We start from the raw sequence: 26,226 nt of genomic DNA on the forward strand, positions 1-26,226 counted from the left end.
TTTTCACTTGTTTGAGAAATTTCTGTGGAAAGAGTAATGTCACTATTACTCCATGCTTTGCTGAAATTATTAAAAATGTAAATAACTTCTGCAAATGTAAATTTCTTATGGAAATCACAGGGGGATATTTTCAGTCTGCTATTGTTAGCATCCTTTCAGGAAGGTGTGGGCAGTGGAGGGAGTTTCAGCAAGACACTGATGGGTGTAGCCAGAATAAGCTTTAACAGCTAAAGTTAAGCATATTTTTAAAGTTGGTGCTTTATTGCTTTTGCCCACTGTTAAGGTGGAAACACTAATGCAGGGAGATATTTCAGCGCATCTCACTTGTGATATTGCTTTTTTACAGAAAATAATAAGTAAATTATACAGAGTTTTTGTTTTTTACATCGACAGCTACATTTGTACTCTGCAAACCACCATGAGATGCATGACAGGGGGTAAATTCCATTGTACCAGTTATTAGGGTTTCTTCCTTATCCATTCACATATGGTATGTGGGAAGAATGATTTTTTGAATGCCTCTGTGTGTGCAGCAATTATTCTGATCTTATCCTCAAAATCCCTATATGAGTGATATGTGAGGGGTTGTAGTATATTCCTAGAGTAATGAGTTAAAGCCAATTCTTGGAACTTTATTAATACACTTTCTCAGGATAGTTTGCCTGTCTTCAAGAGTCTGCCATTTTAGTTCCTTCAGTACCTCTGTGACATTCTCAAACGGATTAAACAAACCAGTGACCATTCGTGCTGCCCTTCTCTGTATATGTTCAATATCCCACATTAGTCCTATCTGGTGTAAATAAGTTAAGACCACATCAGATTTAAAATACACCCATGAACCTGCAACCTCAGACAGTGATCTCAAAATAAGCAGCCTACATCCACGGGAGTTGTGGATTTACGGATTCTACGTTATTAATGGGGGGGGGGGGGGGGGCACTTGTGTGAATGAATGGCATTTCAAAGAAACATAGGCAGATAACACAGCAGTAGTTCACAAGCACAGTCATGTAATTGTTGGTCTATGCAGGCACCACTGAGTTGATCTATGCAGGAGCTGCTGATTGCAATAGATTTGGACTTTGTCATTTTTAACTTCATTGACAACTTTTCTTTGTTCCATTCACTACAGATATAGATGAATTATCTTTATTCTTTCCACTTTTTAATTAATGATTTGAAGTGTGTACTTACATGACTTAATCCAGTATGTATCCCACATACAAGTTAGTAAATAAAAATAGAAAATCCCACTACAGATTTTTTTTATTTATATACTGGGATTTTCAGATTGCCACTGAAAATTAAAAATCTGAGGAAAAAAGTATGAGCATTTGTTGGATACCAACTAAAAGAATCAGCCAAAATGTGCAATTGAATAATACTTCTGAAAAGTGAATAAACAGGAAATAAACTAAAATTAAAGACCAGCAAAGGTGGAAAGGGATTTTTTTTTTTTTTTTTTTTTGGGGGGGGGGGGGGGCATGGTGGAGGCAGTGGATGCAGCAAAGTATCCTGTTTTGCAGGTGCTCATGTTTGCCAATGTCATCATCTATCTGCTGCACTGCCCATTTTTTCCTAAGGATCAATGTTACAACAACTTACACTGTAAAATTTCAGCAGTGTTTGCTTCCTCAAATGTTTTTTGTTTAGAGCTGGACTTACTGTAGCTTGTATTCTGTTAAATCTCTCAGTATCTACATCTTCAAGCACAGAAATGTACAAACAAAGAAGATAAACTTGGCAACAAGTTTAGTGGGTTTGTTATCAACAGCCAATTGTTTGCTGACTTCCAGTGGGCCAGAAAAAAATTCTCAGCAAGCATTGAACATTATACTTTTCAGTTACCCTTTTTTGGTTCATCAGAGTTTAATGTACTGTACCTTTAGTGTCTGAAATAGTTATTACTACTTGATAACCAGTTGACATGTGCACCGAGATAAAATTTTGTAACTGCTAAACTTGTCATCAGAATGTGATTTGAAAAGTTCTACATCTCACTCTCAGATACTTCTTACTGAATGTTCTACATTCTATATCTGCTAACTTCTAAACATCCTTGAATGTAATAAAACTCTTAAGTAGTCTGCCACAATTTTGCCTAAAAGCTGCAAAATAGCTCTCATTTTCTTACAACTTTTAACTTTTTTTCTTTCAGGTGTAGGTGCCCTGCTCATTCACACACTGCTGGCCCAGTGAATGTTGTGTCAGCTTCATGTGTACAGCATTCTCACACAAGCACATCACAGAATGAAAAGGAATACGCATTTGAGGTATGGCTACAGATTTCCTGTCCCGATATAAGAGAGGGCCTTACGGCCCTAATCTGGTCAGGCTAAATAACCAATAAATAAAATAAATAAATAAATAGATACTAATGAGAAGATAATAGTGTTCGTAATTTGCATGTGACCAGTGTAAGCTGTTTTAGTAAGAAAGTTCTACAGTGAATGAATAGTTCATGTAATGCTAATTGTCTTGAAAAGAAGTAATAAGAACAACATTATCAAAAATAAAAGAAAGGTAATGGAATATTGTCATATCAGGTGATGCTGAGGAAATTAGATTAGGAAATGAGATATTAAAAGCAATGAAAGAGTTTTGCTATTTGGACAGTAAAATAACTGACAATGGCCAGAGTACAGGATATAAAATGTAGACTGGAAAAAGCAAGAAAGCACTTCTGAAAAAGAAAGGAAAAAAATTGTTCACATTGAATATAAATTTAAATTGGAAATCTTTTCTGAAGGATTTCATCTGAAGCGTAGTCTATTATCGAACTGAAATATAGATGATACAAATCACAGGCAAGAAGAGAATACAAGCTTTTGAAATGTGTTGCTACAGAGGAATACAGAAAATTTTATACATATGAATGTCCAGTTAATACAGTGATTCTGTACTGTTTCTTCTTGTTCACATAGCGATTACAATCTATCCTAATGCCTACAAATCACCAGAGGAAGTAGTAACATAGCTTGTAATGAATTAAGTGATTTTATGCTTTAGCTAAAAAAAATGTACACTAAATTGCATCCATGAACAGAGGCATTAACAATAAAAAATGTAATAAATGAAACATGTGAATAATTTGAACCACAGGAAATGCAGTCTAGGGTCAGCAGTGTTCGAATCTTTTACATTAACAAATGTTGAAATTAGCTCATGTTGGCTGTTTTTGTATACTATCATGTGGAAAATAAAATTTCTTGTAAGAAAAGAAATAAAATCTCAATAATTGTAACAATAGATGAGAGAACAATGAAATTAATTTATTACTCTTTTTTGTGATTGATTTTATCGTGTATAGAAGATAATTGTGATCCCCAAACATTCTGGATCATCTGCTGAGTGATCTAAAATATCTATTAGATTGGAAAAGTAAATTTCCTATTTTTTTGATTTTTTTGATTTTTTTTTTCATTTTAAAATTCTGGGTATATTATGATATTTCTCATGATCTTGTGTCATTAATCCATTATCCTGTCTTCTATATGTTTTACATCCTTGTTTCCTTGGGAATGGGTTCACTGCTGCTATCAGAAAGTCACCTGTATTGCCGATTTATTCTTTAGTATTATTGTTTCCTCGTATGTTGAATTATCACTTACTGCTTTCTTATTTTACATGTTTGCTATCACACTTGCTACTCCCTGTGCTTAGTTGTAACTGTTGAACTCATTATCAAAACATAATTGTAAGTTCTGCAGTCCACTTTCAGATGCTTGATACTAGATACCGAATGTTCACCATACTGTATGTTCATTGTCATCTGTATTCTCTCTCTCTCTCTCTCTCTCTCTCTCTCTCTCTCTCTCTCTCTCTCTTTCTTTCACTTACAACTTCTTTGATTTTTGGTATGTGCTCTTTCACATAATCCACCCACTGTTTAAGAAACAAAGAGTGTGTGTGTGTGTGTGTTGCTGCTCACTGTCGATTTAAAGTAGCAATTATTAATGAATGTACTTGAGACTATAGAAACCCAGAAAATGTTGGTTTGGCAGTGTAATTACAGAAATTTATCACATGAAAGCACAAACTTTTAAACACAATTGTTACTCTACTGTCAGTACAAGGCAAAGTGTCTCAACTGTATGAGCCACAACAAAATTACTGAACATTTAAAATCATCATCTCCAAAATATGCTTTACTTGATATTTTAAACATTTTTTGGCTGTATGCTCAGCAAACATATATGCAAATATATAAAATGTAACAGTCAGCAAACCAGTTGCACACAACTTTAAAAAAATCACATTAATCAGGTTTCGATAACTCTAAGACCATCTTCATCACAAGGGTAAAAATTACCTATAAAATTATATAACCAGAAAACTGTACTTACATGAACTCACATTACAACTTTTAAATTTTTCAGCAATAGTGCTGTCATCAAATGACATGGTTTTGTTCCAAGAGTCAAGAGTGTAGGTCATAATAAGAGACAGACAGTTATCAGAGTAATATAATCATAGTTGCAAGTGGTGGCACAAGTTAACTGCTGTAGCTTGCTAAGACCAGCACATACACAGCACAAGAGCCATCAGACTAAACGGCATGTAAGCTGACACTGCCACGAGATGGACAAAAGATTGGTAGCACTATCCAGTAACAAAGCAGCAGACTTACAAACATCTACGATTAGAGCAAAATTACGTAGCTGTAGATATACATTAGTGCCATATAGTACCTAGTTAATAAGCAAAATGGAAGTTCAAAAATAGTAAATTCACCTTTTTGCAGGTAGTTTTAAAATAAAAGCTTAACATAAAGGCTTACAATGACAGTAGAATAAGGAAAACCGACAATCGTGATCCTACTGTGAGGAAAAATTCCAAAAATTAATCAGTTCTAAGTAACGGCTCTAAACCTTGAAAGAAGTTTTTGTTAAACAACTGCAATTGTTTGTTAAGAATAAAACCGTCTTTATACGACAGGTGTTTGAAAATTTTCAGCTCTTCTAGGATGTTGAGTCGGAGATCTTTTTTTCTCAGACTGTAGATACTCCTTGGACTTATGGCCTGTGATTAACAAGCGATCAGCAGTGGATGAATTGTGAATATCAGTAACCTTTTTTCCAAGAAGATGTTGTCTAGATCTTACAGGTATAGCTATCCCTGTCTGTCCTATGAAATAGGCCAGACAAGAGTCACAGATGATTTTATAAACTCCTGACTTTTGCGAATGGGACTGTGTTGAATCAAGACACTGAATAAGATTATTTTTTAGAGAGTTGTTGGTGGAAAAAGCTACTTTGCAATCATATTTGTTTTGCAAAAGATGTTGTATTATGTAAGAGACAGGTCCAAGAACTGGTATAGAAATAAAATTTTTAATTTCAGTTATTAGTGGAAACACCCAGAGTGGTGATTCTGTTCTTCATTCTATTATTAAAAATGTTACTTACTATGTTGGGTTCATAGCCATAATTAACTGCGAGAGTTTTGATCAAATTTATTTGTGCTTCAAGATTTTAATCGGATAAGGGAATAGAAATAGCTCTAAGACCAGGTGAATGAAAAAAAGGCTTTTTTGTGAGACTGGGGGTTTGTTGAAGTAAAAGGTGCTATTTGATCAGTGGAAGTTTCTTTGTGGAAGATATTAAAGGAAACTTTATCATCTACTATTGTCAGAGTAAGGTCTAAGTAGTGTAATTGCTGGAATTTGTTTTCAAGCTTGCAGGTGGCAGAAATTTTTTCATGAAGTTCATTGAAGATTTTGAATAGGTGATCAGTCCCATTATTTGGTCCTTTATAAATAATCAGAATATTGTCAACATATCTAGAATATGATATAATGCCTAATGCAACAGCTGAAAAATTAAAATGTTTTTCTTGTAGAGAATTTATAAAAAGTCTGCTAGGATTCCTGCAAATGGGTTTCCCATTGCATGACCATCAAGTTGTTGATATAACTCCCCATTGAAATTGCAATAATTATATTTAATTACAATTTGAAGCAAATTCATGAAATCAGTAATTTGTTCATCTGAAATATCTTTTTTGAAGTGCTGTAAATTTTTTACTACTACGTCCAACACTGTTTTGGCTGCCACATTTGCATAGAGATTTTTGATGTCGAAAGAAATTAACATAGTACCTTGATCACAATGTATGTCTCTAATTTTATTGACTTAGTTTTGGCTGTTGGAGATAGAATAATTATTCTGGAAAACAAAAGATTATTATTATTATTATTATTTTTTTTTTTTCAATTTGTCATGCAGATAGCTAGGTCATGGTAGGCAGTATTCCTACTATTTGAAATGGGATGTACAGGATGTACTAATGTATGAACTTTAAATTGTACACATTACATTGGAGCTTGAGAGGTCATGTTAATTAACTGCCTTTTTTGGTAAGGTTTAAGTAGAAATTTGTCATCGTTAACTGTGGCTGTGATTTACTTTTGCAAAACAGAGGTGGGATCCTCATGAAGCCCAGAAATATCATTTTCCTCAAAAGACTCCAAGGTTTTCGTAACTTATTCTTGCTTTTTAGCAATGACAATGGAATTCCCTTTATCAGACTCCATTATTAAAGCATTATTTACTTTAACTTTATTATTAATGGCTTTAATTATTTTTTATCATTACTAACAGGAGTATGGGAAACAGTTACTGATATATACCTACAGCTGTGTAATTTTGCTCTTGTCATAGATGTTTATAAGTTTGCTGTTTTGTTACTAGATGGCACTACTAATCCTTGTGTACATCTCATGGCAGTGTCAGCTTACATGCCATTTACTCTGATGTCTCTTAGGCTGTGTGTGTGCTGGTCTTCCAGCTGGCTACAGCAGTTAACTTGTGCCGCCACTTCCAACTATGATTGTATTACTCTTACAAGTGTCCATCTTTTTCTATTATTACCTATACTCTTGACTCTTGGAACAAAACCATGTCATTTGGCGATAGCACTATTACTGAAAAATTCAAAAGTTGTCATGCGAGTTCATGTAAGTACAGTTTCCTGGTTTTTATTTGAGAATTTCCACATATGTAACTATTTCATGTATATTACCTGTACCTTGTATAATTTTCTAGGTAACTTTTACTATTCTGATGAAAATAGTCTTAGAGCTAACAAAACCTGAAACCTGGTTAACGTGTTCTTTTTTAAAAAAAGAGTTGTGTGCAACCAGTTGGCTGACTGTTAAATTTTATTTATGTGCTTTACTATCATCATCTGCATCTACACACACGTTGTGCAAACCACTGCGCAGTGCTTGATGTAGGGTACATCATACCAATATTATTGTTTTTCTGTCTTACACAATTTAAATACTGAGTGAGACAATGCATTTGTAAGTGTCCTAATCTCTTACCATAATCCCTAGTTGTGGGAGTGTAATGGTCACACATACTGCTTTGAGTACAGGTTCTCAGTCAACAGATTTTGCCAATAAATATGTTGTCTTTTGTATGGTGTTGCTATGACTGTTGCTATGTACCCAAGGTCTGTTAAATTTAAAATAAATAAGGAAATAAAACAAGAAATGCAAATTATGCTCTAGCCTGACACCAACTTGCTCAAACATGGCTCTCAAAAGAACAAAATGTTTGCTCTTAAATACTACTGTCTACAGAAATTACACAACTTCTTGCAGTTACATCTGTCAATGAGTGTAGTTGTTTTATAATATTAATAGTCTAGGCTGCAAGACTCTGTAACTAAAAGTCTAAGAAGCTGACCTTGCCTAGGGCATTGTATGGACCACAGGTGGCAGGTAGTGAATGTTGCATCAGATATGGTGGACAGCTGTGAATAGAGAATAAGCAGTCCCAGACCAAGGCAAAACAAGACCAAACCAAATCCTCTTTTCGTCTGTCTTCTAGAAAGCAGCAAAGTGGTCAACGTATGTTCACAGTGGTGTGGCTGAAATTTATATTCTGGAAATAACACTTTCAGTATTAAAACTATGAGTTCACTCAGTGAGTTAACCCCACCTGATTCCAGGTACAATCATCATGGAGCATTTTGATGATGACAATATTACCCCAGGTGGTCAATCCACCACAAGTGTCACTGGCACAACTACTCTTTCAGATTCCGGGGCAGCCGTGTTAAAATGCAGTGAGATTCAACAGTGGAACTTGGAGTCCTCTGGCCATCTTAAAACCAAACCAAATAAATTTTTTGCAGCACGTAACATACAGACACTTTTGCAACCAAGTAAACTTCATAAATTGGGAGATATATTAAAAGAACGGAAGATTCAAACTTTGGCCCTTCAAGAAACAAGAATGTAGGACAATAACACCATGAATCTTGGCAGTTATTGTCTTTTAAAAAGTAAAAGTATAAAAGAATACTTAATAATAAACATCTGGGAGTTGCTTTAGTAGTCTCCAAAAATATTTTAAATTCAGTAATGAAAGTAGAGCCCATTAATAATAGACTTAAGTACGATTTATCTTAAATGCACAAATAAAGCATACACTTTAATTAATGCCCATATGTCAGTCAATGAGGATAACTGTAAAAAACCTGAAGAAGTTAATGAAGCTTCGGAAACGTCAAATAGCATCTCGAAAATTCTCTCAAACTTTCTAAATTTTTAACAGTGATTTCAATGTTCAATTAGGTAAAGAGAGATAATATAAGAAAACGGTGGGTGGATTTCCTGTGCATAAATGGATAAACCAAAATGGCCAAACTTGTTAAAAGATGCAAAAATTTTAACCTTAAAATCTATCAACACATTTTAAAAAGACTCCTTCTAAACAAAAAATTTGTGACCATCCAATACATTCATTGGGAAATTTCAAATCGATCATATAGCAATTTCATATCCTACTGACAAATTTTAAATGTTCAAGTTAGGAAAGGGACTAATATTGATTCTGACTATTATTTAACATGAATAAAAATAAAACCTCAACCTCGACCCCAAAAACTCTTGGGAGAAAAAAAGGAAAGTTATCCCAAAATTTGGCACCACTAAAATAAACCTTACCTAACTCTAACAAGCGAACTTGACAAAAAAAAAAAAAAAAAAAAAAAAAAAATAATCCAACAGTTGGTAAAGGCTAAAGGAAAAGTTCATCAAAACAGCACAAAATTTTATTCCACCTTGAAAGAAACAAAAACACCCTTGGAGGAACATGGATTGTGAAACAGCCATTCAGAAATTGGATTAGTAACAAACTGAAAATATGTACAGCACCATTCTACCTGTAAGAAAAGAAACATCTAAATTAATCCAACAGACTGAAAGAAACTGTGAAAATGCCGAACTGTTAGAAATTGAAAAAGAATTCTAGAAGAGCAATACAAGAAACTTTTTATAAAAAACATTCAAAACAAAACTACCCAGTTACCAACCTCAGAGTCTTTGCTTCAAAAATGAAAATTGCAGTTAGCTCATAATAATCAGGAAAATTGTAAGGCACTTGCTAATATTTTGGAAAAAAGTATTAAACTGTCCAGAACCTGCGAATAAATTCCAACTATCGCAAACTAACCCCTCCAACCCTAACTCTAAAAAACGTGACAAAATCGAAATAACCAAACAAATTAAGAGACTAAAAAACAATAAAGCATCTGGAGAAAATGGTATAATTGCAGAACTACAAAAATCAGCTGGCCCAAACACTAAAAGAGAGATTACCCAACTGATTGGACATGTTTGGCAAACTGAGAAAATACTTGAGGACTGGAAACTGCCCTAATTCATCAATTGCATAAAATCGGAATAGAACCAATGTTAATATTTACCGAGGAATCTCTCTTCTCCTGGTCATATACAAAATTCTCTTGCAATGTTTGCTTGATTGATCCTAAGTACAGTTAGAACCTAAAATTGGTGAATACCTAGCAGACTTTAGCTCAAACAGATCCTGACTGGAACAAATTCTTGATTTAAAACCTATCCTTAGGCACCAAAGGATTTCTAGTAACAATATTGTGTGTAAATTTGTGGATTTTAAAAAGGTCTAAGACTCAGTTGATCATGAATCTCTCTTCCGAATTTTAAAGGAATGAGGGCTAGATAATAAAACTCTAACACTGATGAAGGAAACGTTAACAGACACTAGCTCTAAAGTTAAATTCATGGATGAATTTCTGAACCATTTGATATAAAGACTGGTGTTGGACAGGCAGATTGACTCTCCCCTTTACTGTTTAACTGTGTTTTGGAAAAGGTAGTTACAGAATGGCAAGAGAAAAAGTAGTCAAAATATAGATCAACCAATTAAGTTAGGTAGAAGTAATATTAGACAGCTTTCCATCTGCAGATGATTTGGCAATTTCAGATAAGACTATTACCACAGATTGAAATTCTTGAAGTTACAGAAAAAGTAGGACTACAAATATCATTCGAAAAATGGGAATAAATGACGTACAATGAACAGACACCAAAGATTTTGAACACAAAATATGGAAAAATAAAGAGTTTTTCAATTTAAATACCTGGGGGGAAATCATACAAGAAAATGGTCTGGAAAAAACCTCAGATGCCATTCGCTGTCAAAAAATGGCAGCTGCATTCAGATTAACACACAATGTTTATAATAAAAAATAACTTCCTAAATTCAGTAAACTGTAATCAAACCTGACTGTCTTTATGGAGCAGAAACTTTAATTTTAAATTGAAAGAAGAAATTCAAAAGAATGAAAGGAAGAAAGAAAGATTGTTAGGAAAATATTAGGCCCCAAAATTACTGATTGAGGAACTTGTATGCTAAGAAGTAAAAAGGAAATAGAATAATACACATACATACATCGTGACATGACAAAATGAAGAATTTAATTTTATGATCACATTAAACGAATGGCATTCACTAGGTTGACTAAACAGAGTAGAATTATACTAAAACAGAAGTAAGGCCAAAACTGAGCCAAGGAAATGGATTGCTGTGATTGAGGAGGATCGTAAAGTGGTGTTGTTGTTGTTGTTGTTGTTGTTGTTGTTGTCTTCAGTCCTGAGACTGGTTTGATGCAGCTCTCCATGCTACTCCATCCTGTGCAAGCTTCTTCATCTCCCAGTACCTACTGCAGCCTACATCCTTCTGAATCTGCTTAGTGTATTCATCTCTTGGTCTCCCTTTACAATTTTTACCCTCCACACTGCCCTCCAATGCTAAATTTGTGATCCCTTGATGCCTCAGAACATGTCCTACCAACCGGTCCCATCTTCTGGTCAAGTTGTGCTGCAAACTCCTATTCTCCCCAATTCTATTCAATACCTCCTCATTAGTTATGTGTTCTACTCATCTAATCTTCAGCATTCTTCTGTAGCACCACATTTCGATAGCTTCTATTCTCTTCTTGTCCAAACTATTTATCGTCCATGTTTCACTTCCATACATGGCTACACTCCATACAAATACTCTCAGAAACGACTTCCTGACACTTAAATCTATACTTGATGTTAACAAATTTCTCTTCTTCAGAAACGCTTTCCTTGCCATTGCCAGTCTACATTTTATATCCTCTCTACTTTGAACATCATCAGTTATTTTGCTCCCCAAATAGCAAAACCCCTTTACTACTTTGTCTCATTTCCAAATGTAATTCCCTCAGCACCACCCGACTTAATTCGAATACATTCCATTATCCTTGTTTTGCTTTTGTTGATGTTCATCTTATAACCTCCTTTCAAGACACTGTCCATTCCGTTCAACTGCTCTTCCAAGTCCTTTGCTGCCTCTGACAGAATTACAATGTCATCGGCGAAGCTCAAAGTTTTTATTTCATCTCCATGGATTTTAATACCTACACCTAATTTTTCTTTGGTTTCCTTTACTGCTTGCTCAATATACAGGTTGAATAGCATCGGGGAGAGGCTACAACCCTGTCTCACTCCCTTCCCAACCACTGCCTCCCTTTCATGTCCCTCGACTCTTAAAACTGCCATCTGCTTTCTGCACAAATTGTAAATAGCTTTTCGCTCCCTGTATTTTACACCTGCCACCTTCAGAATTTGAAAGAGAGTATTCCAGTCAACATTGTCAAAAACTTTCTCTAAGTCTACAAATGCTAGAAACGTAGGTTTGCCTTTCCTCAATCTTTCTTCTAAGATAATTGTAGGGTCAGTATTGCCTCATGTGTTCCAACATTTCTACTGAATCCAAACTGATCTTCCCCGAGGTCAGCTTCTACCAGTTTTTCCATTCGTCTGTGAAGAATTTGCGTCAGTATTTTGAAGCTGTGACTTATTAAACTGATAGTTCAGTAATTTTCACATCTGTCAACACCTGCTTAGTTTGGGATTGGAATTATTATATTCTTGTTGAAGTCTGAGGGAATTTCGTCTGTCTCATACACCTTGCTCACCAGATGGCAGAGTTTCGTCAGGACTGGCTCTCCCAAGGCTGTCAATAGTTCTAATGGAATGTTGTCTACTCCCAGGGCCTTGTTTTGACTTAGGTCTTTCATTGCTCTGTCAAACTCTTCACGCAGTATCATATCTTCCATTTCATCTTCATCTACATTCTCTCCCATTTCCATAATATTGTCCTCAAGAACATCGCCCATGTATAGACCCTGTATATACTCCTTCCACCTTTCTGCTTTCCCTTCTGTGCTTAGAACTGGGTTTCCATCTGAGCTCTTGATATTCATGCAAGTGGTTCTCTTTTCTACGAAGGTATCTTCAGCTTTCTTGTAGGCAGTATCTATCTTACCCCTAGTGAGATAAGTCTCTACATCCTTACATTTGTCCTCTAGCCAACCCTGCTTAGCCATTTTACACTTCGTGTCGATCTCATTTTTGAGACGTTTGTATTCCTTTTTGCCTGTTTGTATTCCTTTTCTACTAGCCCTCGCCTTGTTACCTACTTGATCCTCTGCTGCCTTCACTACTTCATCCCTCAAAGCTACTCATTCTTCTTCTACTGTATTTCTGTCCCCCATTCCTGTCGTCAGTTGTTCCCTTATGCTCTCCCTGAAACTGTGTACAACCTCTGGTTTAGTCAGTTTATCCAGTTCCCATCTCTTTAAATTCCCACTTTTTGCAGTTTCTTCAGTTTTAATCTACAGTTCATAACCAATAGATTGTGGTCAGAGTCCACATCTGCCCCTGGAAATGTCTTACAATTTAAAACCTGGTTCCTAAATCTCTGTCTTACCATTATATAATCTGTCTGATACCTTTTAGTATCTCCTGGGTTCTTCCATGTATACAACCTCCTTTCATGATTCTTGAACCAAGTGTTGGCTATGATTAAGTTATTCTCTGTGCAAAATTCTACCAGGCGGCTTCCTCTTTCATTTCTTAGCCACAATCCATATTCACCTACTACGTTTCCTTCTCTTCCTTTTCCTACCAGTGAATTCCAGTCACCCATGACTATTAAATTTTCTTCTCCCTTCACTACCTGAATAATTTCTTTTATCTCATCATACATTTCATCAATTTCTTCATCAGCTGCAGAGCTAGTTGGCATATAAACTTGTACTACTGTAGTAGGTGTGGGCTTCGTGTCTATCTTTGCCACAATAATGCGTTCACTATGCTGTTTGTAGTAGGTTACCCGCATTCCTATTTTCCTATTCTTTATTAGACCTACTCCTGCATTACCCCTATTTGATTTTGTGTTTATAACCCTGTATTCACCTGACCAAAAGTCTTGTTCCTCCTGCCATCGAACTTCACTAATACCCACTATATCTAACTTTAACCTATCCATTTCCCTTTTTAAATTTTCTAACCTACCTGTCCGATTAAGGGATCTGACATTCCACGCTCCGATCCGTAGAACGTCAGTTTTCTTTCTCCTGATAATGACGTCATCTTAAAGTAGCCAGTATAATTCAGGCAGACATTACAGATGGAAAAACATTCAGACAAAGAAAGTTGGTCATATAGGATAATAGAAAACAGACTGGAACACCGTGGTCTGATGAAAGAAAGAGACTTCATTCTGAAAGGATGAAACAAATTTGGACACAAAGGAAGGCTAACCATCAAAAGCGACAGTGATTGATTCTACTTTGCAATATACAAAGTAGATCCTAAATTGATACAGTTTCTAAACGTGGTAATGAAAAACTGGAAAACCACACTTAATATCCAAACAAATTCAGATAACATCACATCACAGCCAATACAGATTAAGTGTGGAATATACCAAGGAGACTCATTAAGCCCTTTCTGGTTCTGTCTTGCTCTAAACCCACTATCCAACATGCTAAATAATACAAATTATGGATATAATATTACTGGAACATACCCACACAAAATCACACATTTGCTATACATGGATGATCTAAAACTACTGGCAGCAACCAATCAACAACTCAACCAATTACTAAAGATAACAGAAGTATTCAGCAATGATATAAATATGGCTTTTGGAACAGACAAATGTAAGAAAAATAGCATAATCAAGGGAAAACACACTAAACAAGAAGATTACATATTGAATAACCACAGTGACTCCATAGAAGCGATGGAAAACACAGATGCCTATAAATATCTAGGATACAGACAAAAAATAGGAATAGATAATACAAATATTAAAGAAGAACTAAAAGAAAAATATAGACAAAGACTAACAAAAATACTGAAAACAGAATTGACAGCAAGAAACAAGTCAAAAGCTATAAATACTTATGCTATACCAATATTGACCTACTCATGTGGAGTAGTGAAATGGAGTAACACAGACCTAGAAGCACTCAATACACTTACACGATCACAATGCCACAAATATAGAATACATCACATACATTCAGCAACAGAAAGATTCACATTAAGTAGAAAGGAAGGTGGAAGGGGATTCATCAACATAAAAAACCTACATTATGGACAGGTAGACAATTTAAGAAAATTCTTTCTAGAACGAGCAGAAACTAGCAAAATACACAAAGCACTCACTCATATAAATACATCGGCTACACCACTGCAATTTCATAACCACTTCTACAACCCTTTAGATCACATAACGTCAACAGATACGAAGAAAGTAAATTGGAAAAAGAAAACACTACATGGCAAGCACCCGTATCACCTAACACAGCCACATATCGATCAAGACGCATCCAACACATGGCTAAGAAAAGGCAATATATACAGTGAGACGGAAGGATTCATGATTGCAATACAGGATCAAACAATAAACACCAGATATTACAGCAAGCATATTATTAAAGATCCCAGTACCACAACAGATAAATGCAGACTTTGCAAACAACAAATAGAAACAGTAGATCACATCACAAGTGGATGTACAATACTAGCAAATACAGAATACCCCAGAAGACATGACAATGTAGCAAAAAATAATACACCAACAGCTTGCCTTACAACATAAACTTATAAAACAACACGTTCCCACATACAAGTATGCACCACAAAATGTACTGGAGAATGATGAATACAAATTATACTGGAACAGAACCATTATAACAGATAAAACAACACCACATAACAAACCTGACATCATACTCACCAATAAAAAGAAATTAACACAACTAATCGAAATATCCATACCCAATACAACAAATATACAAAAGAAAACATGAGAAAAAATTGAAAAATACATCCAACTGGCTGAGGAAGTCAAGGACATGTGGCATCAGCATAAAGTTGACATTATACCAATTATACTATCAACTACAGGAGTCATACCACACACTATCCACCAGTACATCAACACAATACAGCTACATCCAAACTTATATATACAATTACAAAAATCCGTAATTATTGATACATGTTCAATTACCCGAAAGTTCCTAAATGCAATGTAACATATACCGTACAGTTAAAAGGAAGTCACGCTTGATCAAGGTCCGCGTCAATTTCCATTTTTAACCAGACATAATGTCTGAGACAGAAAAGAGAAATAATAATAATAATAATAATAATAATAATAATAATAATAAAATTAGTAGTCTTTTCCTTTAATTGCTTGCATCTTTCTTAAGCCTGTGGCTTCTGTCTTTCTATTTACACTGATTGACATTTGCTGTCACTAAAGACTTCGAAGCGCTACTAGAATGTGCCATTATCAATTTTACTTACTTGTCAAACAATGGAAATTCCAGGTTGGAATGACAAAAATATTAGGACAAGGATAGATTGCTACTCACTGTAAAGATGTCCCATTGAATTGCAGACAGACACAATGAAAAAACTGTTGCACATTATAGCTTTCAGCCAAAGCCTTCTTCAGCAAACAAAATACATAAGCAGGCATGCACACATGACCACTACCACCAGCAGCACCAACTGGAGCTCTGTCGGGGCTTTGGCTGAAAGCTATAATGTATAACAAAATTTTCGTTGTCTGTCTGCAACTCAACGGGTCCTCTTTGTGGGAGTAGGAATTTGTATATTTGTGATATTTTGCATGAAGACATGGTCAACATTTAAGTGATAATCCATTTCATGCCATACCTTCTGAAGCATAAGTGGAGTCATCAACATAAGCACTTCGAAATGCGCAGTTGAAAATCTGGTGCTGGTTTTGGCCAAGGAGGCACAAGTGCAGTGTCTTTCCCAGAAACCCAAAAACTAAATAAACAACTGTTAGGGTGAGAGATCTAGGCGACCAAGAACAGAACATTGTGGTGTCACGTCAAGTATGATGGAGTCAACATTTTGGAAGATGCTGTTTTAAAAATGTGTGCCATATTCTAGTTCACTGCATTTCTGCAGAGATCGAAACTCTCCTTCACAATCTCTGTAGTTCTTATCAGTGTACTGCTATGCATTAAATAGTGATAGTTGTTGAACTGCCTTGTATGTAGATGAGCATACTGTGTGTGTGAAACAGCTGCTTTTGCTGCTTCAAAATAGATCACAGCCAAGAGAAAAATTACAGCTGAAAGGATGTGGTGGTGGTGGTGGTGGTGGTGGTGGTGGTAATTCTGTTCAATAAAATATATTTCAGGAAACCAGTGCACAATCTATTTATGCCATAACTCTTTTCGCTAACCAAATTGTGAGGACACAATTGTTTGCAGCACACATCCAGTTCAGACTTTCGTCATGCCATGGAAGTGGGTTAGTGCAAGTCTTCAGTTCACCTGTAAAGGAGAAGTCCTGCTGCAGGTTTTCATGGCAAAGGTTTCAGTTGCAGTCAGGACTGTCATTATATTCTAGTGAGCGTATTATGCTTTACAGGAGCAGCAAATATGTCAATACAGTTCATATATCTATATGAGTTGTATCTGTTCTTTCAAAAGAACAGACACCGTTTGTGTGTTTCATTCCAAGGCCAGGATATGTTCAGAAAGGGAAATTCCAATCTCTGCCACATCTGGGCAATGAAAGAATTCATTGGCAACAAAAAAAAAAAAAAAAAAAAAAAAATAAATAAATAAATAAATAAATAAATAAATCTGTACCAAGGTTGGGAGTTGAGCCGGAGTCTCCTATTTACTAGGCAGTTGCATTAACCATCTCTACCACCTTGACATAATAGTTTGGCACAACTGGATGGACTATCTGAGCATGTGCCTCCCTCCCCCCTCAATGCAAATTCGCGTTTGCCACATACTATCAAAGTCGTACCCTGGCCTTGGTACAAATTATCATTTGTTGCCAGTGAATTATTTCATTGCCTAAATGTGCCAGGGATAGGAATTTTTCCTTTCTGATCATAATGCAGTTCATCTGATGAATTTATTTCTAGGAAGATCTTTCATAATTTTTATGCCAATACACTATTGCTGCATTATTTCTACATATGACCATGACTTTCACTACACGAGTTTAAAAATCATAATAATGTGGAATCAGTAAATATGTGTCATTAAATAATTATAATAAACATCCGTCTAAAATTCACTGTAATATGGAAAGGGTATATTGTTACTCACCACATCGAGGAGCCATAGACTCACAGGTAGGACAATGAAAAAGAGTGCACAAATAGTTAATGTTTCAGTTAAAGTCCTTCTTCAAAGTGGAAAACACACACACACATTCACAGCAGCACGACTCGCACACACACTTGACCAGTCACCAGGCGCTCGGGCCTGACTGTTACTGCATCTCGCATGAGCAGCAATCTGATGGACTGAGTAGTAGGGATAGGGAGCTGGCATGGTATGGGGAAGGGGAAGGATAGCAGGGTAGGGGTAAGGGAAGATGCTAGTGCTGTCTGTGGGAGCTTTAAGGGAGTGTGTGGGGACTGGATAGGTCTGTTAGGTACTATGTTGGGAGGCTGCAATGAAGGGCATGTGAGAGGCAGGGAAAAGGAGGAGGGGGAAAGGTGAGGAGAGAAGGGAAAAGACTTGTAGGTGAGTTGAAAGAAGAGGTATGTAGTATTGGAGTGGGTGCAGGGAAGGAGATAAGTGGGTGGAGAGTAGACTAATGAAGGTTGAGGTCAGAGGGTTACAGGAATGTAGGACATGTTGGAGGGAGAGTAGCCACATGTGCATTGCAGAAAATCTGATGATGGTAGGAAGAAACCAAATGGTGCAGGCTATGAAGCCTTCATTAAAGTAAAGCAACTAGGTACTCCGGCTGCCTCTTGGCCATTCATGTAGACAGACAACTTCATTGCAATACCCACACAGAAAGTGACACTGTGGTTGCAGCTTAGTTGGTAGACCACATGGCTGTTTTACAGGTGGCCCTGCCTATGGTGGGGTAGGAAATTCCTGTGACAGGACTGCAGTAGGTGGTAGTTCGAAGATGTATGAGGCAGGTCTTGAAGCTAGTTCTGTTGCAGGGATATGAGCCATGAGGCAAGGGGTTAGGAGCATGGGTGGAATAGTAATGGACAAGAATATTGCATAGGTTCGGTGGGTGGAAGAATACCACTGAGGGAAGGGTCGAAGCCCTGATGGAGAATGTGATTCAGTTGCTCCAGTCCTGGGTGGTACTGAGTGAAAAAGGGAATGTTCTTTTGTAGCTGGACAGTGCTTCTGTCAGAGGAGGTAGGTTGTGGCAGAGACAAATAAGGGAATTCTGTTTCTGAAGAAGGTTGGAAGGGTAATTTTGGTTTGTTAAGGCACCAGTAAGACACTGGGCATACTTGCAGAGGGATTGCTTGTCAGTGTAGATACAATGATTACTGGGAACTAGGCTGTATGGAAGAGATGTCTGGTTATGGAATGGATGACAGTTGCCAAACTGGAGGGTATTATTGGTGGTTGGCAGGCTTGATGTGAACAGATGTACTGATGCAGCCATCCTTGAAGAGTACCAGTTGAAGTGAATGGGTGAGAAGGTGTGGATGCTGTGGAGGAATGTGGATAGGGTGTTTTTTCCTTGATCCAGATCATGAAGATGTCCTCACTGAACCTGATCCAAGTGAGGAGTTTGGGATTCTTGGAGGTAAGGAAGGATTCCTCTAGATGGTCCATGAATAGGTTGGCATAGGATGATGTCATGCATGCCCATTGCTGTACCACTGATTTGTTTGTAAGTGATGCCTTCAAAGAAGAAGTAATTGTGGGTACGGATATAGTTCATCATAGTTACCAGGAAGGAGGGCATGGGTTTGGAACCATTTGGGTACTGAGAAAATCAATGTTAAAAGCAGCAAGGCCTTGGACATTAGGGATGTTAGTGTAGAGATTGGTGGCATCAATAGTGACAAGCAGGGCTCATTGTGGTAAAGAATTGGAACTGTGGAGAGTTGGTGGAGGAAATAGTTGGTGTCTTTCTTATAGTAGAGTAAGTTACAGCTAATAGTCTGAAGGTGTTGAGCAAGAAGAGTGAAAATTCTCTTTGTGAGGGTACAATAACTAGCTACAGTGGTGCTTCCTGGGTGGTAGGGTCTATGAACTTCTGGAAGGATGTAGAAGGTAGGGGAGCAGGGAATGTTGGGAAAGGGTGAGGGGAGACATAGCCAGAGGGGAGATGTTCTGGGCTGGAGTGGAAGATTTGAGGGGGGGGCTGGAGATCAGCTGCGTTTATGGAATGGGGTCACTGGCAGGGTTTGTAGGGGGACTTTTCTGATAGCTCATGCAGCCCCTCCATCATGTAATCCTGATGGTTTGTAGCCACAGTGACGGAGCCTTTGTCAGCAGGTAGCACTGTAAGTTTGGCATTTGTTTTTAGATGGTGAATTGCAGTTCTTTCGACAGATGCAAGGTTGGTGTCCATGTTGAGTGATTTGGGGAGTGATGGTAAGGCAAGGTTTGAGGTTAGGAAATTGTGGAAAGCTAATGTGAGAGGAGGAAACTGAATTAGGCAGGGTTCAGTATTGGTTTTAGTGACAAAATTGTTTTCACTGTGTTCTTCCCAGTTGCCACTGTGGTGTTCTGCCACTCGTTAAACCTACGTATAACCTTGACCGTCCCTATTCTACCCCTGCTCCCAATACTTTGCCTCGTGGCTCATACCCCTACAATAGACCTGTCCCATTCATCCTCCCATTGCCATCTACGCCAGTCCTGTCACAGCCATCTGCTACCCCATCAATGGATAGTAGATGCTTTCACCTGTGAAAGCAGCCATTTGAGCTACTAGCTAAACTACAAACACTGTGTAGCTTTCTACATGTGTGTGCCAACTAACAAACTGTCTGCCCACATGAATGAACATCGCTAAACTGTAACCAACAAACAGCTGGGTCACCCAGTTGCTGACCATGCTGCTCAACACAATGTGCTTCACTTTAATGGTAGCTTCACAGCCATAGTCACATGGACTCTTCCCATGAACTCCAGCTTTTCTGAACTGAGCATGAGGGAACTCTCTCTGCAACATATCCTTCTTTACTGTAACCCTCTGGCCTCAACCATTGCTAGTCCCTGCCCTCCACCCATCTATCTCCTTACCTGCTCCCACTACAGTACCACACACCTTCTATTCTGCCACGCAAAGCATTGCCCAAGGTGGTAGTAATCATATACACCAGAAAAAGTACAAGGAATAACTGGATTATTAAATTATAAAGAAGATGAGGTGCTTAGTTTCACTAAAACTATCTATGGTCTATGCTATGTACTCACAGTTAGATAAGCTTAAATTCTTAAAAGAACTGTTTGGAATACACTGACAGTTGGCTTAGGTGACACAGATAAACAGAATATTTACTTTGAGAATTGTCGCCCATTCTCTGCTAAACATTCCCTCTACAGCAACAGATTTTGCAGGTAGGATTAATTTTCACACAGCTCCCCTTGCTATGTTTGGGACTTATCTCCTGAATGCTTTCCTTGAAAGTAGCTGAGTTAGTTTTTATGTAAACCGTTTAATTTTCCATGAGGATAACATCACTGTCACTGTAAGACTTGCACAATGCATCCCCCTATCATATGATCTATTGTCTGTTTTTTATATGCTGCTGCTCTTTTTTCCTTTCTACTTTTTTCATTTTTATGGGTTTTTTCTTGCACATTTTCACCTTCTCATTTCTGTGCATCTGTGTTCTTTGATTTCTTTCCATTTTTCTGTGTTCTTTGACTTCTTTCCAGTTTGTATCATTTGCCTTAAGTGATTTTAGTTTAGCGTTATTCCCCTTTGGCGCTCCTTTAAGGAGAATATATTTTTACTTGTTAATGTGTGCTGTGTGTTTTGCTCACAAGGAAATAATTGAAAAGTTCAGGAAGTTAAACATTCAATGTCTTTTCTGTCTTGCTATAGTTTATACTGTTTGGTGATTAGAAGGAAAGATTGTCTTTCATTTAATGCAATTCCCCATATTTAGCTTTCCTAATTAGGAAAAGTTAAAATTGCTATTATATATCTCCTACTGTTCGGAGAGCTATGATTTAAATTACAATCAGCCATTGGTATCATACTGCAGGCTTTTCAGATTAGAGAGGTAAACTATTGAAATCCTTTTCTCAGTAATTGATTTGACAGTTATTGTGTAAAATTTTGACATACAGTTCATAATAGATTCGTGTGTTTCAGATGGCTTGTTCCACAATCCGTTATGGGCCAGGAGTCACACAGGAAATTGGAATGGATATGGCCAATATGAATGCAAAGAAAGTTTGTTTGATGACTGATACAAACATAGCAAAACTCCCTTCCATCCGAACAGCAATGGATTCATTAACTAAGCATGGTATCAATTTTGAAGTATTTGATAGAGTCAGAGTGGAACCAACAGACAAAAGGTGAACAAGATATTTGTAATATTATTCCTTAGCCTTAGGCTGAAGTACCTCATTATTAAATTGTTGCTTGACAGTTTGCAGGATGCAATAAACTTCGCGAAAGCAGGGCAGTTTGATGCTTTCGTTGCAGTTGGTGGTGGTTCTGTTATGGACACTTGCAAAGCTGCCAATCTGTATTCTTCCAACCCTGAAGCAGACTTCTTGGATTATGTTAATGAGCCCATAGGGAAAGGAAAACCTGTCAACTTTCCATTGAAACCTTTTGTAGCAGGTGAACTGTAGTAAATAATTTTTTTGTTACTTTAGAGCACTTTTAATAACTGATATTTATATATAACAGTGGTATAAACTAAAGCCTTCAGATAGCTTTCCATCTGACCTGTTTTTCTTTTTTGCCACAACTGTAGTGCCAACAACTGCTGGTACTGGAAGTGAAACTACGGGTGTGAGTATTTTTGATTATGAGCCTCTGAAAGCCAAGACTGGGATAGCTCACAGGGCTATTCGCCCAACAATGGGACTTGTAGATCCGCTGCATACCTTGACAATGCCAGAGAGAGTATGTGTTTACAGCGGGTATGTTACTGTGGTACAAGGCAGCACTAGAAGTAGCACCTCACTGTGTTTGATTTTCGTGTTGTCAGTTGTCGTACTGAATCTTTTTCTTTCAATTCTGTTCATTTAATGTGTTCTTGGCCTTACCTTCTCATCATTGTGTGTTTTGTGCTTTCATTTTACTACTCGGAGTTCTCTGCCATTCCTGTTTTTATGTTGACCCCACAAGGAATTCCCCACTGTCAATTATAAATACTTTAAATCTCTACTGGAATAAAAATTCAGTTATTTCCTTAATTCTAAACTGAAGCTACTCAGAAGGAATGTCAGAGAGATAAGGAAACCTCAAGCTTCCCAATGATGTCAGCCTCTTGCTGATAGGACAGCAGGCATGGTAGCTATTGACACAGACTAACTGCCATTCTACATCAGCAAACTCACAAAGTGTTACCCTGGAAGAAGCTGTTAAGGTGTTGATGACAGCCAGCCAGTTAGTTCTCAATACTCCATACAAAACAAATTAACTGTAGAAGATGTTAAATCAACCTGCAAAAAACAATAGTGCCTGATGCATAACTTAGTACATACATACAATAGAGAAACCTACCCCAGTCAGAAAATATGTGTAATGAATACAAAGAATATGCTGACAATAAAATGTAAATGTAATATGAAACCTTGCTGATGCTGAACTAAAGCAAAAATAGATGCTTCCAGGGAGGAGATGAAAAAGTCTTTAAAGTGTAATGCTTTATTCTATCACCATTACCGCTGTTATCTGGTATATTATAGCCTTACATGTAAGCTTGTGAAGGGCTGAGCAGCCTATTAAACCTTCTCAAATGTTAGCCTTTGCGTAAACAGTGGTAAGCACTGTGAGATCAGCTCTTTATCACGCAGCCTACTGAGATAACATTTTTTTATGAATCATCTTATCCATGACAGCTTTTTGACCCAAGTGGTCTCTTGACATGTAATCTTTTGCAGCTGTCAGGAGTGCATCCAGTTCTGGTTTTATTTCTTCTCCTTTGAATCACACCTGTCAGCTCATACCCTACATTTAACCTGGAGAAAATGTTTTGGGGATTGGCACTAAAAATGATTTACTTTTCTAAATTACAAAATTTTTTTCTTAACATTTCTATTTTTGCAGTTACTGTGTACAGTGCTTTATTGTATTTCATGTCTATATTCTGCAGTCATTCCTGACTATTCTCTTAGTTCATTGTGTAGTTGTTTGGCTACATACATGGTTGGTTCATAGTGAATGGGTTTTTCTAGAGGAGAACAATTTGTGTATCACACATCATTATGGAAATAATACGTGCACCTGGACTTGATTAATAAAGGAGTGGGTGCCCTTCAGCCTGGCATAGTGCTGCAGATCAGCACAGAAAGGTTACCCGCTTCTATAGTGGTTTTTTAAGCTTTCCTTCTATTTTTGGTTTCTCCAATTTTTTTGAGTTTTGTTCCCATTTCTGCCTTTTCCTAAGTCACAGACTGGGCGCTAATGACTGTAGCAGTTTTGCGCCCTAAAAAAAAAAGCCACAGAAAAGGTGCATAGAACTTGTCAAATGCTTTAGAAAAAATTTTTTCATTTGCCAAACAGTGAAAGGGTGCAGAGGGGTGGTGTGGGTGGTGCAGACCTGTACTCAGTTACCTATTCTAAAGCTAGAATTGGTACCAGTTATATTTTACTGGTGCATTTTCCACAGTGATTAGATGTTTTTCAGGTTGCCTCTTTGTAGATAATGTTCAGTTGGTATAGTGTGCAGAGACAGTCCACTCCAGAAACAGTGCTTCAGATGCTGACTGACTTTGAGATACCTTGTATTTCATTAACTATGTGGATATTTAGGAACATTAACTTAAATGTTTAGTGATGTCACTTGGTAAATATTGGTTTCCATTCATTGTTCCTATCAGTGATGTCTTGCCACAAATAATACATATTACTATACCCCGAAAATTGGATTGTTGTCCTCCATCTTGCTTAAAATCAGTCTGTCCAGCTACAGAGGTTAATGTGCAATACAATAGCTAACATACTGTGAACCACATTCCTTCACTCTAATAACAAATAACAATATGCCACATAAATTTCAATTATTATCACTGAATGAAACAGTTCTCTGGAATTTTGATTGCCAAGTCCAACACTCCATTCAGCATTCAGTAGGTATAGCTGTTTGAGCTGCTCACATAAAAAAGACCTTACAAAACTGTTTATCACTTATGACGAGTTGACTTTTCCCTATTTCAGTGCAACCAATTTACTGTTAAATTCAAACAGAATAGAAATTCACATACAAAACTTTGTTTTAGACTCACCATCATTTCCCTAAACCGGCTTGCTCAATTGCTCAGGTAGCTCCTTCAGTAAGGCCGCAGCAGAATCTTCCCATCTTCTTCTCTGACAATGTGACTGTTGCTCCCCTTTTGACTGTAACTAACCTTCCTTCCAAGTTTAATGTGTGTGTTTATTGTTGACTTACTTGTGTGTGTGTGTGTGTGTGTGTGTGTGTGTGTGTGTTGTGAGAGAGATATTTTGGTTTCATTGTTTTCTGTTGAGTTCCTTATCAGTTTCTTCTGCCAAACTTATATTACCTTTTTTTTTATATATATATATATATATAAAAAAACGTGATTTTCAGCATAATATAGTTTGAAATCTTTAATTCACACAGATTTCTTTTACAGGTTTGATGTCTTGTGCCATGCACTTGAATCATTCACAGCTGTCCCTTACACTGAACGAAAACCACGCCCTCCAAATCCTATTCAGCGTCCTGCTTATCAAGGCCAGAATCCAATATCAGATGTTTGGGCTAAATATGCATTGCAGGTCATGCAGAAATATTTTAAAAGGTAAGGAATATTAGGTTAATGTAAATGGCAGAATAGATAAAAGCAAAAAAACTATGATAATTTATAAAAAAAAAGGTCAAATTGAAGCCAGGAGAAGACCTACAGAGAGAGAAATCATCATCATAGTAGAATAAGGGAAATAAGAGCTCGCGTTGAAAGATTGAAGTGTTCATTTTTTCTGCACCCTGTTAGAGATTGGAGTAATAGAGAATTATTGTGAAGTGGTGTGATGAATCCTCTGTTGGGCACTTAAATGTGATTTGCAGAGTATCCATGTAAGTGTAGATAACACTATTACTGTTTATTAGCAAAATATAATCTAGTAAATTGGAAGGAAAGTGTTATATCAGAATAACACGACGACATCCAAAATACTTAAATAATTTATTCACAACGATACTGTTTCACAGTAGCATTTCACAATCCATAGCAATTACACAAGTCCAGGGCACTCCAGTTTACATCCGAGATAGTTAAGACAGTATCCTAAGTTCCACAGGGTTCCTAGTACGTGCGATCACTAGTACGAGTGAAGGCAGGCTGTACGATGCTGTTGCAGTGGCCTATATACCACCCTGGTAGTCCGTGAATACAGCATGTGGTGGCACCAGGGGCCAAGTGGAAACTCGCTTCCATCTCACGACACCAGCCCTCCAGTGGCCATCTCAAAATGGAATATGTGGCCTGTCGGCGAATCTGTATGACTGGTTTACGTGTGCTACCTATGCAGCTGTGTGACTGGCCACGCTTTGGACATGTTGGCACATGTTGACGTCCGCCGCTGTTGGTGGTGACTGAATGATGGCGGATACCACAGAA

At 37.1% G+C, this 26,226-nt stretch overlaps 1 protein-coding gene across 1 annotated transcript in view; it reads left to right on the top strand.

Moving 5' to 3' along the window:
- The window catches only part of LOC126167210 (hydroxyacid-oxoacid transhydrogenase, mitochondrial), a 97,692-nt gene that overhangs the window by 13,591 nt on the left and 57,875 nt on the right, over nucleotides 1-26,226 (top strand). The window contains exons 2-6 of the mRNA XM_049920459.1: nucleotides 2,159-2,273; nucleotides 21,776-21,984; nucleotides 22,059-22,255; nucleotides 22,392-22,560; nucleotides 25,240-25,407. Coding sequence (XP_049776416.1) covers nucleotides 2,159-2,273; nucleotides 21,776-21,984; nucleotides 22,059-22,255; nucleotides 22,392-22,560; nucleotides 25,240-25,407 — 858 coding nt within the window. The remainder of the gene's footprint in view (nucleotides 1-2,158; nucleotides 2,274-21,775; nucleotides 21,985-22,058; nucleotides 22,256-22,391; nucleotides 22,561-25,239; nucleotides 25,408-26,226) is intronic.

This window comes from Schistocerca cancellata, chromosome 1 (assembly GCF_023864275.1).
Source record: "Schistocerca cancellata isolate TAMUIC-IGC-003103 chromosome 1, iqSchCanc2.1, whole genome shotgun sequence".
In the NCBI taxonomy this organism is placed as follows: domain Eukaryota; kingdom Metazoa; phylum Arthropoda; class Insecta; order Orthoptera; family Acrididae; genus Schistocerca; species Schistocerca cancellata.